The sequence below is a fragment of the Phoenix dactylifera genome, unplaced genomic scaffold (assembly GCF_009389715.1).
Source record: "Phoenix dactylifera cultivar Barhee BC4 unplaced genomic scaffold, palm_55x_up_171113_PBpolish2nd_filt_p 000849F, whole genome shotgun sequence".
Classification (NCBI taxonomy): domain Eukaryota; kingdom Viridiplantae; phylum Streptophyta; class Magnoliopsida; order Arecales; family Arecaceae; genus Phoenix; species Phoenix dactylifera.
The window spans coordinates 47,758-64,068 of record NW_024068213.1 but is presented as its reverse complement, the minus strand read 5'-3'; the positions used below and the strand labels follow the sequence as shown (position 1 = coordinate 64,068).

General features: G+C 38.1%; 2 protein-coding genes across 2 annotated transcripts; both read left to right on the top strand.

Annotated features, from left to right (window-relative positions):
- The first annotated feature begins 1,334 nt into the window (after positions 1–1,334).
- On the top strand, positions 1,335–4,524 carry LOC103701184 (tetraspanin-8). The gene is made up of 2 exons (XM_008783156.4): positions 1,335–1,962; positions 3,974–4,524. The coding sequence occupies exons 1-2, from the start codon at positions 1,462–1,464 to the stop codon at positions 4,283–4,285; spliced, it is 813 nt and encodes a 270-aa protein (XP_008781378.2). The 5' UTR covers positions 1,335–1,461; the 3' UTR covers positions 4,286–4,524.
- A 3,322-nt stretch (positions 4,525–7,846) lies between these two features.
- Positions 7,847–15,193, top strand: LOC120107396 (tetraspanin-7-like). Its single transcript, XM_039120665.1, has 2 exons — positions 7,847–8,083; positions 14,797–15,193. Exons 1-2 carry the CDS (start codon positions 8,068–8,070, stop codon positions 15,114–15,116), a joined length of 336 nt encoding a protein of 111 aa, XP_038976593.1. The 5' UTR covers positions 7,847–8,067; the 3' UTR covers positions 15,117–15,193.
- The last annotated feature ends 1,118 nt before the right edge of the window (positions 15,194–16,311 follow it).

Sequence of the window (16,311 nt, the reverse complement as noted above, 5' to 3'; positions counted from 1 at the left end):
TTTAATGTTTTCATGCCTTATATATATATATAAATAAGGCACAGGCTTAAAAAAAAAAAAAACCACAGGATTGCTTAAGACGAACTCGCTGCGCCATGTGTTAACTTCGCCGCGGTTACGAACGAAGCGACAGCCTAACCGCATGCGGCGAAGGGTGTCCGATACTTCATACCTCCTTCCTTCTAAAAGGTAGAAGACTTTTTCGACTCAGCGGTGCTCGGGCTGCCGTGGTCGCGTACAAGTCACGTCGAAAATGTAGAATAATGGACGGTGCGCTCTCACCTAATTATTGGATTTAATTACAACTGGACAGTTTGAACGTTTCACATGGGAGGTAGCATCATTGCTCCACAGCGATTTCCTCCTTGAACGCTGGCTCTGGTGCAAATAGAAACCGATTAGAATATCCATAAAATTTATCTTTTCCGTGCCCAACCCATTTAAATTTTTACAATTCAAATCAATTCCAAATCTAATTAAACATTTATTTAAATAATTAAGCTAAAAATTCTATAAATTAATAAATTCGAGCAATGCAACCAGCAAAATGGTTGCAAAATTATAAAATTATATGTTAGATTTGTATTCATAAATATTCAAAAATAGTTTTTGAGTGAGCTAGCCTGGATACTTATGAAAAATAAAAAAGTGTGCTGGATCAATTTTCAAACCCATTTCTCACTATAAAAGGTTTTAATTTTAAATTTTGATTTTTTTCAAATTTTATAATATTTTGCGGAACGACTTCTATCTCATAGTACATCTTGAAGTGTGGATTAATCCTTGATATCAATCGAAATTCACTTGATGCGGTCATCTCAAAGCAGACACTCTTTCGCTATATGCAGGGCTCTCATTTATGGTTTGCTCACATGTTGAATTTGAAGGTTATGTGAGACGGATGTGTCGAATTCTGTAGATTGTGCATAGTTCCTACTACCTTTGCCCTTTTTTTAAAAATTTGATTCCTTTACAGTACTTGTGTGCTTAAACGTGTTTTATTAATTAATGAAACTGTCCTTGTGCTCTCGTTGCCTTCACTAAAGCTTGTAGCAAAATTTTATTTTGCCACCAGTCAAATGACCTCAGCCATCGCTATCTGGTTCAAATATCCCCATCCCCTCGTCCCGTTACGCTAAAAACTCATCCAAAGGCTTAACTTATCCGTTCGACCACGAGGTCCACGACATCCATTGCCTGGAAACTGATGTACGCGTTGCGTCACGCGGTTCGCTGTTTCCTGTTTGAACTCCCACGCGGCCTTCCCCAATTACACACTCACGCTACCGACTCCCCGGTCGCTATTTATGCCTACGCTTGTCTTTCGCCCTTTCAACGCATTCCTCATTTCCGCTCCTCTCCCTCTCCCTCTCCCTCTCCCTCTCCCCCTCCCCAACTCTACCTTTGAGTTCTGGTCCTCCGCGGTGGGTATAGGCCCAAGGTGAAGAAGAAATCAAGAAGATGTTTCGGCTGAGCAACAACCTGATCGGGATCCTGAACTTTTTGACGTTCCTCCTGTCGATCCCGATCCTCGGCAGCGGGATATGGCTGGCGACGAGGGGGAGCACCGACTGCGAGAAGTTTCTCCAGGGGCCGGTGATCGCCGTCGGCGTGTTCTTGATGGTCGTCTCTCTCGCGGGGCTCGTCGGCGCCTGCTGCCGCGTCTCCTGGCTCCTCTGGGTTTACCTCTTCTGCATGTTCCTCCTCATCGTCCTCCTCTTCTGCTTCACCGTCTTCGCCTTCGTTGTCACCAACAAGGGCGCTGGTGAGGTCGTCTCTGGCCGGGGTTACAAGGAGTACCGCCTCGGGGACTACTCCAACTGGCTTCAGAAGAGGGTCAACAACGGCAAAAACTGGGCCAAGATCCGGAGCTGCCTCCAGGACAGCAAGGTCTGCCAGCGTTTGCAGGCGAAGAACCAGACCCTCGATCAGTTCATCCAAGGCAGCCTCTCTCCCATTCAGGTATACTGATTTGAACATTAATTTTTTTTTGTTTTCCTTGTCTTTCTTTATAGATTAATTAGTTTCATCTGGAGATTTTGGGCTTCTAAAAGAATTGGATCGTGATGAAATTTTCGGTCTTGCTTGGTATAAGATCTTAATCGGTGGTTTTCTCGGAGTATATGGTTACGGTTTCTTTCATCCGTTTGCCCCATTATTAGGGGTTCGCTGGTTTGGGGTTCTCTTGACATTTTTTTTCACGCTGGTTCCAGTTTTTTTTTTTTTTTTTTTTTTTTTTTTTGTGCAATACTTCCTTTCTTAAGATCCTTCTTTTTTCGAGCTTTCTTTCTAGAAAAAAACAAAAAAATTCGGATTTTGAATATTAAATCGAGTGATTCATGTCCGTTGGGGCTCCATGTTTGGCTTTCATTAATTTAATTCGTCTTTTAGACAGTCCGTAACTGCCATATGTCTTCTTTTCTCTGTATCGTTTTAGACGGTTGGAAAGGGGCACTTTTCTCTTTTCTTTCGGGAACTGCAATTAATTATTTTCCTTTTTAGGGTTTGTTCGGTAGCAATTAGATATAGGGAAAAGGAAAACGGAAACTACCACTTTTTTCCGTTGGTTTTTCAGATATTCGGGATGAAAGTTTCAAATTTGTTAAGTTTCTCTTGGAACAAACAAATGAAAAACTGGATTTTCTAAGAAAATTAACTTTGCCAGGCAGTTTATCAGTCTGTTAGTTTTCATGATATTAACATTCTTTCCTTTCCCACCCATAGATGATGCCGTCTGGATTGAGAAGTAGGTGCCTTTTCACAATCAACTCCTTTTGAATTGCAGGGTTTATCTGTTTTCTTGAATCTTTCAACCTGTCTTTTGGTTCAATCATCATCTGTGGTTTCTTGATTTAGGGGTTGTTAGTAAATCCAAATGTCTCTTATAGAGATTGCAGAGAAATATTACCTCTTTCTTGCAGATAAATGTTCTGTTTCCTTGCAATCTTTAACAGTTCAACTAGACTTGTGACTAATTTGCTGTGTTTTTTTTATCACCTTTCTTCTTGATTGGTTCCAAAATCCAACACCTTGGATTCTGGTTTGTTTGACTATGTGTGGTCAGTCATAGGCTGACTCACCATGCACTGCTTTTGTAAACTTTCCATGAAGTTTCTTGCTTGAGTTCTTTATTATATCCAGATGCATCTCAATTCCATCTGGATTTTTTCTTCCTGATCTGATTTTTTTCCCCATGTTTTACGTGTTTTAAGTGCGTGACTTAACAAAATACCTTCTATCATGGTCTACTTAATTGTTTCTCAAACTTTCTTTTATATGCAGATATTAACTTGCATTGGAAAAATGTGTGGTTCTGAGTTATCGTCAATTACCTACCCTTGATTGTAGCATACGTGCTGGGTGATTGAATACAAACATGTGGGGATTTGAACACAAAAATAATGCATGCATTAGGGTTACTACACTTTTTATTTTTTTGTTTAGCTTTATAATGTAAACACGAACCTCTTCGATGCAATCGCAGAGTGTGGTCTTATATATCTTATATCCAGGTGGTAGTGCTTTTGTGCTGTTTTTGTTTTGCGTATTGAACTTTTTAATTAGTAATTTATGATTCCAGAACATTTGCTCTTCATGTGCCTGGGCCCTCTCATGATAGTATTCTTGTTGCCTTACATAGCAGAAAGCATGTTACTTTATCAGTTTGGTTGTGTTTCTCTTATTTATAAGAGCACAGTGATCTTCATTTAACATTCCAAAGGTGTTTTTTTTTTAAAATTCCTGATAGAACAATGTATCGTCATGGTGATCCATTACAATCATGAATTACGATTGTAATTTGCACCGCTTCATATTTTACTGTACACATACTGTATTGTCTTATATTTGCTTAGCATCTCTTGATGAATCTCTTGATGCTCTTGGTCTACCTTTTTTTTTTCTTTCTTTTTGATAATTCTTGATTCTTGGTCTGCTTAAACCTTATGACCTCTATATGCTTTTCTTTATTCAGTCTGGATGCTGCAAGCCACCCACAGCATGCGGCTTCACTTATCAGAGTGAAACTGTCTGGCTTAAATCCAACAACTCAACATCGAACAACACAGACTGCAATGCGTGGGATAATAACCCTTCCATCCTTTGCTACAGCTGCCAATCTTGCAAGGCTGGTGTGCTGGCCAACATCAAGGATGACTGGAAGAAGGTTGCGATCATCAACATCATAGTCCTTGTCTTCCTTATCATTGTCTACTCGATCGGCTGCTGTGCCTTCAGGAACAACAGGCGGGACAATGCTTATGGCGGATGGAAAGGATACCCATAGAGGGCCAGCAGGATTCGATGAGGCCTCTTCGTTCTGCTGCTCCTTGTTTTTGATTAGTTTTCCTTTTCTTTTTTCTTGCTGTACATTCTGGATGTTAGCTGCTACTCCACTGGGATTAGCTTAGGACATCTTCAGTGACTACTATATTTCATATTTTTCATGTCGTGTTGGGATCATTATATTGGCTGGAGGTTGTCTAGTTGAATTCATATATAAAGCGGTTAGGACCCCTTATTCTATATTACTGTTCACTATCACTTGGTTTTGCGGTTGCTTTTAGTGCACAGAACTCTTATCATTCTTGATGCCTTCTTTCGTATACTCTCAATAATTCAGTGGTGGAAAGAAAGGGAAATAGTATCAATGAAGTCTGGCCGGAAGGAATTCGTGTGGTGATTGCTAAATTGGTGGTCAGAGAACGAGATCAGCTTATGACTTTGGTAAAAGGTTATCATGTGGCTGAGGAATGACATTATTTGCTTGATGTGCGAAGCCTAGGTGATTGGGCGAGATGTGCTAGAGACGGGATGTATCATCCTTAGGGGAACTCACCCGTAGTGATTGAACGCTAGAAAGAAGCGGAGCACCTGTTTCTAGGTGACATCCGGCTGATGCTGAAGGAGTTTTGTGCTTTTCAGGCCTTGCATATATTTCGAGAGGCAAATAGAGCTATTGATTGGGTCGCTTCTTTTACTGCCCAACATTTTGTAGGGATATTTTAGACTTGGCACGCTTTTTATAAATTTAACTGGCTGTGTTTATGCGAAAATAGTGTGGGCAGCCGATATATTAAAAAAAAAAAAAGGCTAGGCCTTCTACCTCTCTCCATGTATGGAAGAAGCGCAAGTTTCATGAAGAAGATGTCAAACAAAATGTAGGAAGAATTGGTTAGATTATGACACTGCCTACCATCCAGGGTTTTCATATTATTAGAATTTATTAATTTGTACCGATATTGGTTATCCAGCGCTAACATGAAAAAAAAAAATCTCCATCCTAATTATTTTTAGTTAGTATAGTTTGATTACGTCATAAGATATCAGCCTACATTATATATTAATAATTTTTTGAATTCTTTCGAGCTTTTATTTTTTGGAGAAAGAATTTTTTTAGCCTTCCCTAATTTGTTCGGAAATATATCTCAAGAAAAGTTTGACACATGGATGGCCTGTTTGGGAAGCTTTTGCCAGATCTACGGCGAGATGCCCAGGAATACAGCTGGGAACGGGAGCGGGTAGAGTGGGTCGCGGAGCATCCAAGAAGCTTCTTTGCGTGCTTGTATGACAGCATAATAAGGGATATGTGCGCAAATAGATGGGGATGAGAAGAAATCATGACACAAATCTCAATCAAATGCTCTCTCCAATCCTACACAACAAGGAAAGGATGAACTCCCTCCACCATACAATCACTAGTTTATGGCTGGTTCATGTGTGGTTGGGGATGCCCGCCGGGGGACCCCGAGACAGAGGTGGCTCCCCAATCCTTGCTCAAATACTAACTACCACGAGACTTTACTAGCTATGTAAGTTTTGATATTATAAGTTTTTGTACATACTTCTAGATCAAATTATGGATGTAAAATTGTGACAAATGAGTTTAAAAAATAAAAAATGCATTGTGGCTGTGCTATTTAGACTCTACTTGTTGCTAAGAAAGTGAAAGAAAAGGTTTATTAGATGAAAATTTCTTTTTCATTTTTTTGGCACCTGAAAGAGAAAATCTAGGCAGAAAAAGAGAGAAAATAATGGATCAAAATTTTCTTCAACAAGTCTAAAATTTTGCTTCTATGAAAGGCAGTGATTTTGAGGAGAATCTCTCTTATGCTGTTTCTTAGTTTATTGAACAGAGGCATATTAGTTTTATTGTAGTCCTTCAGATTTTTTTTTCTTATTGAGCTTTAGGTGGTGGTTAAACTTGATTTTGTTGCAATATTGTATCCAAGTGTTTCTGCACCTTCATGTGCTCTCTCTCTCTCTCTCTCTCTCTCTCTCTCTCTCTCTCTCTCATGCAGTTTCTTAGTTTATTGAACGGAGACATATTAGTTTATTTGCTTCACAACGTATGCTGTTTATTTGCTTAGAGTTATGTTCATTTTGTATATAAAATATAACAACATACTGTCCAGATCATCCATTTGTAATTTGCACAATTCTATGTTTAGTTAAACATATGCATTGTTTAATACTCCCATACTAGGCAACTTTAATTCCTGTTCAACTTAAAAAATTGTGTTATCTTCTTATTTTCTACTCAGCCAGGATGCTGCATTCCACCCGCAGAATGTGGCTTCACCTTCCAGAGTGCCCTTGTCTGGGCTAAGCCCACCACCTTGACTTCAAACAATACCGACTGTAATACTTGGCAAAACGACCCTTCCATCCTCTGCTACGACATCGAGTGTTACAAAGCCAGTACCATTGCCAGCATTAGGAATGACCGAAAGGAGGTGAGCAACCACACTACTATGTTCCTCATCTATATTAGCTGTATCAATTCAAAATTCTAATCATCTAGAGTCGTATGTTGAAGCCTTAGCTAAATTCGAGTTTTTACCCAACAATATTTCCAACCAACACAGTTCAAGCTTAAGTCAATAACAATGCTGATTGTTTTCCTAATTTTTTGCAATCTATTTTATTTGTTGCCTTGTAAAACCCTTCCTTGTATATCTCAATGATTAGAAATACAACCTTGCACCTAGGATTACATGGGTGGTGAGATTTCAACATCCATCGAACTCTCTCTTTCTACTTGGTATCAGAATACTCAAATTGTGAGGAGTGCCCTTTTTTCTTTCAAAAAGAAACATATCTTTCGCATCTCTTAATGTTGGCAATTTTGTCACGCTTAGATTGAAACCAGAAAACTATCCTCTTTGGCGTGAGCAGGTTCTTGCTCTTGTAGAAAGCCAAGAGTTGGTAGGCTGTCTCATTGGCGACATGTTATCTTCGACTGCTGTACTTCCAGTAACAGATGGATCGAATGCTGCCCCTGCTCCAAACCCTGAGTACCAGAAATGAAAAACTACTGATCGTTTTCTTAAAGGGTGGATCATTGGAACTCTATCCGAGAAAGCTCTTGGCATTGTCATTGGCCTTGATACTTCTGCACAAGTCTGGTCTGCTCTTAGAGGCCTATGCTCAAGCCTCTCAAGAGCGCAGTTTCAACTCATTCAACAACTTACCTACATAGAGAAAGATCCAGAAATATCTCTCAACAACTATCTTTGCAAGTTTAAAGGTATTTGTGATGGCCTAGCTACTATTGGACATCCGGTAAGTGACAAAAAAAAGATTTTTTTCTTGCTTAACAGTCTTGGTGCTCGCTATGAACTATTTACTACTTCAATGCTCAAACCTCCTATGCCCTCCTATGGCGAAGTGGTTCCTTTGCTGCAAAGTTATAAAGCATGTGTGAGCCTTCATTCTCCAGATCAGGCTGCCTACATTGTCTTCTTTGGGCAAAAAAACAACTCCAAGTCACACAACAAAGAGCCAAGAAACTTAGATAATTTCGCCTCTAAGGTTAAGGGGTTTGCTCTTGTTAAACAATCTTCGGCCAAACCAAATATTCTAAGCTCTGCCTCTGTTGCACCTAACAATTCCCAAGAGAACAATCGTGATTTTGTTTGTCAAATCTATGACAAATAAGGTCACAATGCCCTCCGTTGCTGGCATAGGTTTAATCATGACAATTTACCAAAGATATATGCAGCTCTTCATTTTGATTCAGATGCCAATGATGAAGAATAGACGTTGGACACAGGGGCTTCAGCTCATATGACTTCTCAAGAAGGTATTTTGCATAATCTTCGTCCCTACAATCATGTTCTTATTGGGAATGGGGATTTCTTATGTATAACTCATATTGGTGATGCTACTCTTGATTCTGGTTCTTCTCAAATTACCTTAACTGATGTTCTTTTGGTTCTGGATTTAGAGAAAAATTTGTTATCTATTGGCCAACTTACTTTTGATTATCCAGTTAACTATGAGTTCTCTAATCAAGATTTTATCATAAAGGACCGAGTCACCCAAAAGGCGCTGATGAGGGGAATAAAATAGAGTTACTTGTACTTCATTCATGCTTCGTCGGCTGCCTTCTTCTCAACCAGATTTCGAGTTGTCACTGAAGAATTATGAGATCAGCGGCTCGGCCATCATCAAGCATCTATTGTAGCACATCTTCACAGTTTTGGTTTAATAAAGGTTGTGTCCAATAAAGTAGTAGCTCCCATATGTGAGAGCAGTTAATGGTAGTCACCATTTTATTTGCTTCACAATCAACAACCAGATTATGGTTCCTTTTGGGTTCTGGGTTCATGGTGCTTTCCTTACATATGGGATACTAAAACAAGTATGTTTGATACTAAGTCTTTACCCTATGTATTCTTGGATTACAGTGATAGGCACAAGGGGTATCGATGCTACTACTCTCCTACTTGGCGGACCATTAGCTCTCACCATGTGGTATTTGATGAGGCAACACTTCCATTTAAAGAACCAACCTCTCTTCAATGTGGTGCTCCTGAGTCAATGGTCACTCCCTTTAAAGAATGGCTTCCTTCGAATTTAGCCTCTCCATATGGTCCTTCAATTCCAACAAACTCCACTCAACAAATGCCCTCATATGAACCTCCACCAACTGATGCTCCATTAACAAAAGACCATAGTCATCTCTGATTTACTCACTGATGCTTCACACTCTGTTCCTAATGCATGTATTTTGCCTCTGACCAATGCACCTCTTGAACCCATGGTAGCAAATGAAATTCAGGAGCCTATGAATGATGTCCTATCTCACAAATCTGCTACTGGTACATATTTTTCTCAAATATCTGTCTCCCATCATATGACAACTTGTGCTAAATCATGTAATCGCAAGCCCAATCCTTGCTATGCCCTGCTACATGACTACGGTCCTATTCCAAAAGAACCCAACACTATCCGAGCTGTTCTTAAGCATCATGGTTGGACAGAGGCTATGGAAGTAGTTGCTGCCCTATCTCACAATTAGATCTAGACTCTTGCTCCTAGAGACTCGTCAATGAATGTTGTTGGTTTACGCTGGGTGTTTAAAACTAAACTCAACGCTAATGGATCTTTATAACAGCTTAAAGTTCGATTGGTTTCTTTGAGACTTTTTCACTTGTTGTCACACCCGAAACTATCAGATTAGTTATCTCCATTGCTGTTGTTTGCAAGTGGAGCATTCATCAGTTAGATATAAAGAACGCATTCCTTCATGATGTGTTCCGAACAAGTTTTCATGGAGCAAACCTCCTGGCTTTCAAAGTTCTGAACATCTTGACTATGTCTGCTTGCTACATAAAGCCATCTATGGACTAAAACAAGCTCCTCGAGCTTGGTTTGATCGTTTTAGTTCTTTCTTACTTGGAACTGATTTTTTCTGCAGCTTAGCCGATCCCAGTTTATTTATCCTTCACTCAGCGGTAGGTACATTAATTTTACTTTTGTACGTGGATGATATAATTCTCATAGGCTCATCTGATGCTCTTCTCAATGAGGTTATTGCCCCTCTAAATTTAGAGTTTGCAATGAAAGACCTCGATCCCCTCCATTATTTTCTAGGAATTCAAGTTTTACATGTCTCCAATGGTATTGTGTTTCATCAAGCTAAGTATGTTGTTGACTTGTTAGAACATGATCCTATGCATGAGTCTAAACCAATTTCTACTCCTATGTCTCGAAAGTTTAAGTCAAATCAGAACTCTACTCCATACATAGACCCACATCACTATTGCTCATTAGTTGGTGCATTGCAATATTGACTCTAACCAGGCCTGGTATCTCATTCAGTGTTAATTATGTCTCTTAATTTATGCAAGCTCCAACTAATAGTCACTTTACGACGGTGAGAAGGATTTTGAGGTATATTAAAGACACCATCAACTTGGGTCTTCACATTGAGGCATCTAATACACTAGACTTATATGCTTTGTTGGACTCTCCTTAACTCGACGATCAACTACTGATTTTTGCACTTATTTTGGGAGTAATCTTATTTCTTGGTGTGGTAAGAGAGAAACAATTGTTTCTCAGTCTAGCTCTGAGGCCAAATATAGAGCAATGGTCCAAACTGCAGCTGAATTAATTTGGTTGTCATTTATACTTCGTGATCTTCATATCTCATTACCTAATGCCCTTTTTTTTTTATTGTGACAATTTGAGCTCATTACATATGACAGTCAATCCAGTATTTCATGTTCGTAGTAAGCATATTATGTTAGACTATCATTATGTTCGTGAGCATGTTTCTCTTGGGCTATTGGTTACTCGTCATGTGCCTTACCTCATCATAGATTGCTGATATCTTCGCCAAGCCTCAAACTCGTCTTGATTTGGAATGCTTGCAACACAAATTGTGTCTTACTACCATGCACAATTTGAGGGAGGATATTAGCTGTATCAATTCAAAATCAGTTCAAAATTCAAATCATCTAGAGCTGTATGTTGAAGCGTTAGCTAGATCCGGGTCTTTAGCCACCAATGTTGCCAACCAGCCTAGTTCCAGCTCAAGTCAATAACAGTGCTGATTGTTCTCCTATCTTTTTGCAATATGTTTTATTTGTTGCCTTGTAAAACCCTTCCTTGTATATTTCAATGATTATAAATACAACTTTGCACCCACGATTACATGGGTGATGAGATTTCAACATTCATCGAACTCTCTCTTTCTACTGTCTACCTCATTATCATCTACTCTTTTGTACTCCATGCCTTGCAGGCGAATGCTCATCTTGGGTGGTGAATCCCTTGAGAGGGCTGACAGGTTTTGACTTCTGACAGCTCCCTCTTCCTTCATCTGTGCTATTTCTCAAATTAACTGTACATTCTAGATGCTGATTTCTCATCATTTTAGAAAGCCTAGGAGGACATACCTGGTTACTGGCATCTTTTGTATCTAAAATGTTATATTACCTAGGATAACTATGTTGGTTGTAGTTTAACCTGCTTTGGATTTATATAATGCAGTTTTAAATAACCTTTCTTCTACTGATTTTGCTTACTGTCACTTGGTAAATTGCTTTTGATCTCTGCTACTCCAATCATCTTGTGTTGGAAAGTCAGGTTACTGTGAGTGGTTTAGCATTGGGCACAAGAGAGACATGTCCAGTTTTGTTTGGCTCTATAATGTAACCACCAACTTCTTAAGTGCATTGACTTAGTCTGGTTCTATAAATGTCTTTTACATCATAGTGGTGGTGCTTATGTGCTGTTTTCTTTTGTATATTGAATAGAGGGATATTTTTAGTAAATTAGTATTCCGCAATATCTGCTCTTCATGTGCCTGGGTTCTCCCATGCTGATATTTTTATCATTCCAGCTGTTCTTTTCTTATCTAATCAGAGCATGTTATTCTTTATTCAGTATCCAAAGGTGTTCTCTTTATCTAATCATCCAAGAAAACAATGCATTGCTTCAGTTATTCATCATGTGATCATGAATAATGACTCTAATTTTCACTGCTCAGGATAACGTGAGTGAACTAATTTCGGGCACATCCATATTCTGAATTGTGACGTTCAATTGGTGTTTGTAGAATAGGATCGATTACTTGTTGGCATATGACATTGGGAAGAGTTGTCTTGTGACTGGGGAATGACATTGCTCTCTTCATAGTAAATCTTCATGTGTATGAAGGCTAGACTTCCTAAATCTATGCATATATCGAAAGGAGCAAGTTTCACATGTATGAATGAGAGTGTACCCAATTATCGCCGGTCGGAGGGAGAATAGTATATGTCAAGTTGCAGTATGTATGATATAAATGTTGGGAAAAAAAAAACCTTAAATGCGCAGCGCGTTTGAGAAGGAAAAAAAAAAAAAAAAAGGAAAGGCCCAACGGGCGTTTGCTGAGAATTAAAAGAGCCGGCGCCCGCGTGCGCATTTGAGGGAAAAAAAAAAAAAAGAAGAAATGGCCGCGGGTGTCATGCGGACGCATTTGAAAATGCGTCTGAAAAAAACCATTTTGCCCCGGTTAAAAATCTCTATATAAATTCCTCTATTTCATCTCTTTTTCAACACGAAAAATTATAAAAAATAGTAAAAAAATTTTGAAGAAATTCTTTCTCCTCTTAGCCACTTTTGATTTTTATTTTTATTCAATTTATTTTATTCTTTTCATTCCGCTTTTTGCTGGATCTGCAAGTTCGATCGGGTTCGCTTTGACTTCTTCCGAGATGTGTCGAAGAAAAAGTTGTAGGGTCATCGTATCTCAGAGGAGGATTACCGGAAGACCCGTACGTGGAGGCAAATATTTTTTTGAGACAGCGTCTACGCGTTTCGACTTGCCTTCAATCAGGCTAATTTCTTCTACTTTTATTTTTTTAATTTAATATTAGTAGATTTGTAGGATTTGAAATTCTATAATATAAATTTATTAAATGCATAGATTTATTTTGTGCTAGATTAGATTTATTTTGCATTAAAATAGAATTATTTGAATGCCGAATGATATGCATGTATATTATTTTCTTTAAGATTTTTCATTAATTGAACTTATAGATTTATTTGTTTAGTTAGATGATATATTGCTAACAATAAATGCTTGTAAACTTTAATAAAGGGAACTGGAAGGATGGCAACATCTTCAAAGACCATTTGTCAATTTTGTTTGAGTGAGGTTTTGTATGATTCCTCTACACTGGAAACTGAGTATCTATTTTTGTGTTCATGAGTCTAATACTTGGTAGACTTTGATATTTCTGTATGGCTTGATTATCTCTTTACAATGTACTAAGAAACATGATAGATGAAACACAAATCTTAAAATTCACTGTAGATTGTAATGATGCTGCTTACAAAACTGTTTCAGACCTCATCCATTGCTTTAACCTTATTGATGTCGAATTTAAGACAAAAGATGCCCATGGGACTTGCCGGCTACCACATCAATGTAAATTAATGACTTTTGCCTAGTGGGTTTGGATTTTTTTGTTGTGATGGAATTTTAGACACTGGTTGAAATATTGCTCCTTGGAAACCTTTTCTTGTATGTTTTTCCCCTGAATTATGAGTTTTTGGTTTACGATCACAATAAGCGGTTTTCTTTAAGTGTATGATGGATTGTTGATATATTGGTTACTGTTTCTTAGATCCGTTAGTCCTTCGGTTTTTGTTGGTTTTGGAGGCTTTCTTGAGAATGTGTCTACATGCTAATTTGTTCTTTTATATATTCTTTTCTTGGGGTCCTTGGTATTTCAGTGTCTTTTATGTCTTTTGAGGAAAAGGTAGTTTGCAGGTTTTGGTGATCATATTGACTGGCTCTTGTCCATTGGGGCTTAATTCTGATTTTATAAGTTTTTGTTTTGAAAATTTCTCTTCTCTATGTTCATTACTGGTTTGTTTGATGATATGTGATACTCGGCATTTTTGTAAAGCTTTGCATGAAATTTTAGTTTTGTGTGCTCTTGTTGCACTGCTTATGCAAACTTTCCATGAAATTTTGTCCTCGAGCTTTTTGCTGTATCAGTATAGATTTCACTTGTATTTGGATTCATAATTAGTAAATTAAAATTTCTTTATTTTGATATATTGATGTGTCTCAGGTCCGAATAATGTTCGTAACATAATTCCTTCTATCAATGTCCACTTTAATCTTTGTTCAATACACATATTGAAATTAACTTACCTGGGAAATATCTTTTTAGAGTTGCTGTAAATGACCATGCCTCGGTTGATGCATGGGCTGTGGTAACACAAGCAGGAAGGGGTCTCTACTCACAGAAACAAAGCACTATGGTTACTAACCTATGTAAACCTTTCCATCTCTGTGATGTAGGCACCAACTTTTTTGTAGCAATCACTGAGTTTGATTGCATACAAATTTGTATCCAAGTGGTAGTGCTTGCGCCTGGCTTTTTACCTACTAAAATGAATTAAGTTCATATCGATCTTCTAACAAGTAATCTACTGTAATCTATTCCACACACCTGCTCTTCTTGGGCCGCTACCTGGTATCTTTGTTTCTTTATGTACTAGAAAGCACATTACTTGAGCATTCCAGCCTTTGTTTTTCATATTATCTGGTGAGAGCATGTTGATCTTTATTTTGCATCCCAAAGGTGTTCACTCTTCTCTATGTGAAAAAAGATATATATATATATATATATATATATATATATATATATATATATATATATATATATCCTTACCAATCCATCATATAATCATGAATTATGATTTTTATTTGCACTTCTCCATATCCTTCTAATTATACTGTGTGGTGTAATATTACCATAGAATCCATCATATAATCATGAATTATGATTTTTATTTGCACTTCTCCATATCCTTTTAATTATACTGTGTGGTGTAATATTACCATAGAAGTCTAGTTAATTCGAGGTATACTTAAAAACCTCACATTCTCCTTGTAGTTTTCTTTGCTCAGTCTGGATGCCACAAGCCACCAATGCTATGTGGCTTCAGCTACCAGAGTGAAACTGTCTGGATTAAATTCAACTGTTCGATCTTGAATGACAGACTGCGATATGTGGCAAAATGATCCTTTTCTCCTCTGCTATGACTGCAATCCAGCAAGGTGTGTCCTGGACAACATCAAGAATGACTGGAAGAGGATTGACATCATCAACATCATTGCCCTTATCTTCCTCATCATTGTTTACTCCATCAGATGCTATGCCTTCAGGAACAACACGCTGCAAAATACTCAGGACATATGGAAGGTATTCCATTTGAGGGCTGCTGGTTTTGATGAGGTTTCCCTTCAGTTGCCACAAGTTTTTGATTCTTCTCTTTGTACATGTTGGGTGCTAGCAACTTGTCTACTAAGGTTATCTTAGGACGTTTTCTGGTTTCTGCCATGTTTCATATTTTTCATGTTATGTTAGCCGGTATCATTAATTAGATATTTACATTCTTGTTTTGGGTTTTATATAGCAATAATCATGCAAAAAACCCTAAATTATTTGGGGGTTTTAAATTTCCTCCTGAACTTTAATTTAGTGTAATCAGATCATTGAACTTTTAAATTTGTTCAATTCAACCCTGGTTATGAATTCCGTTTGGCTGTCGTGAAGGAATTGTCACGTAACCAGCATATATAGCAGAAGAGGATGATGCCTCATGTAACATCACATGACAATTTCGTCATGGCTGCCAAATGAAATTCATAGCTAGGGTTCAACTTGAACGAATTTAAAAGTTCGATAACATGATTGCATTAAATTAAAATTCAGAAGGAAATTGAAAACTCCCAAATAATTTAGGAATTTTTGTGTGACTATTTCTTTTATGTAATCTAGCTGGAAGCGCTTGGTTTGTGGCTGCTTTCTGGTGTTAATTTACTTTGGCATACTTAATGACTAGACCTTTTCGAAGAATTCATTAAGTTTGCTTAGTGATTCAAATGTGGAAAGACTGATCGATGAAGCCTGACGAGCAACAATTGAACAAAAGGGCATCTGAGAGTCGGGTGTAGCCAGCGAATTAGCATGTGAATATGTGATACATGGAAGGCTTGTCCAGTAAAATTCATGTTGTGATGGTAAATTGGTTTTGCGGGATAATGTTGCAAGAGCATTTATCTTCTGTTGGTATATTAAACCCATGAGTTCTTCTTCAATTTTGTTCTCTACATTTTTTTTAAAAATCTTTCAGGTTGCCATGCAATTCATCTTTCTTGCTGGTCTTTTGTATGCATTTCATTCAATTTGTTTTAAGTCGTCTACTGCCTTTTGCTGCAAGTTTAACTTGTTCCTCCACACTTTCAACATTTGATAGGATCGCCACAATCAAATGACATCTGTGGACGATCCCTCTCATGTGTACTAAACCTGCTGAATTTAATGCTCAAACTTTCATCACGGTGATCCAAGTGAAAGACATTTTTTCTTCTAGTAAATAATTGTAAATATAAGAAAAGAGTTCTTGACAGGTCCTCCTCCGTGCTGAGTTATGGTAATATCTGTTGTGGTTCAAATTCGGCCGGAGGGTGACCACGCCGGTGGAGCCGAGAGAGCTGTCGGTGGTTGGAAG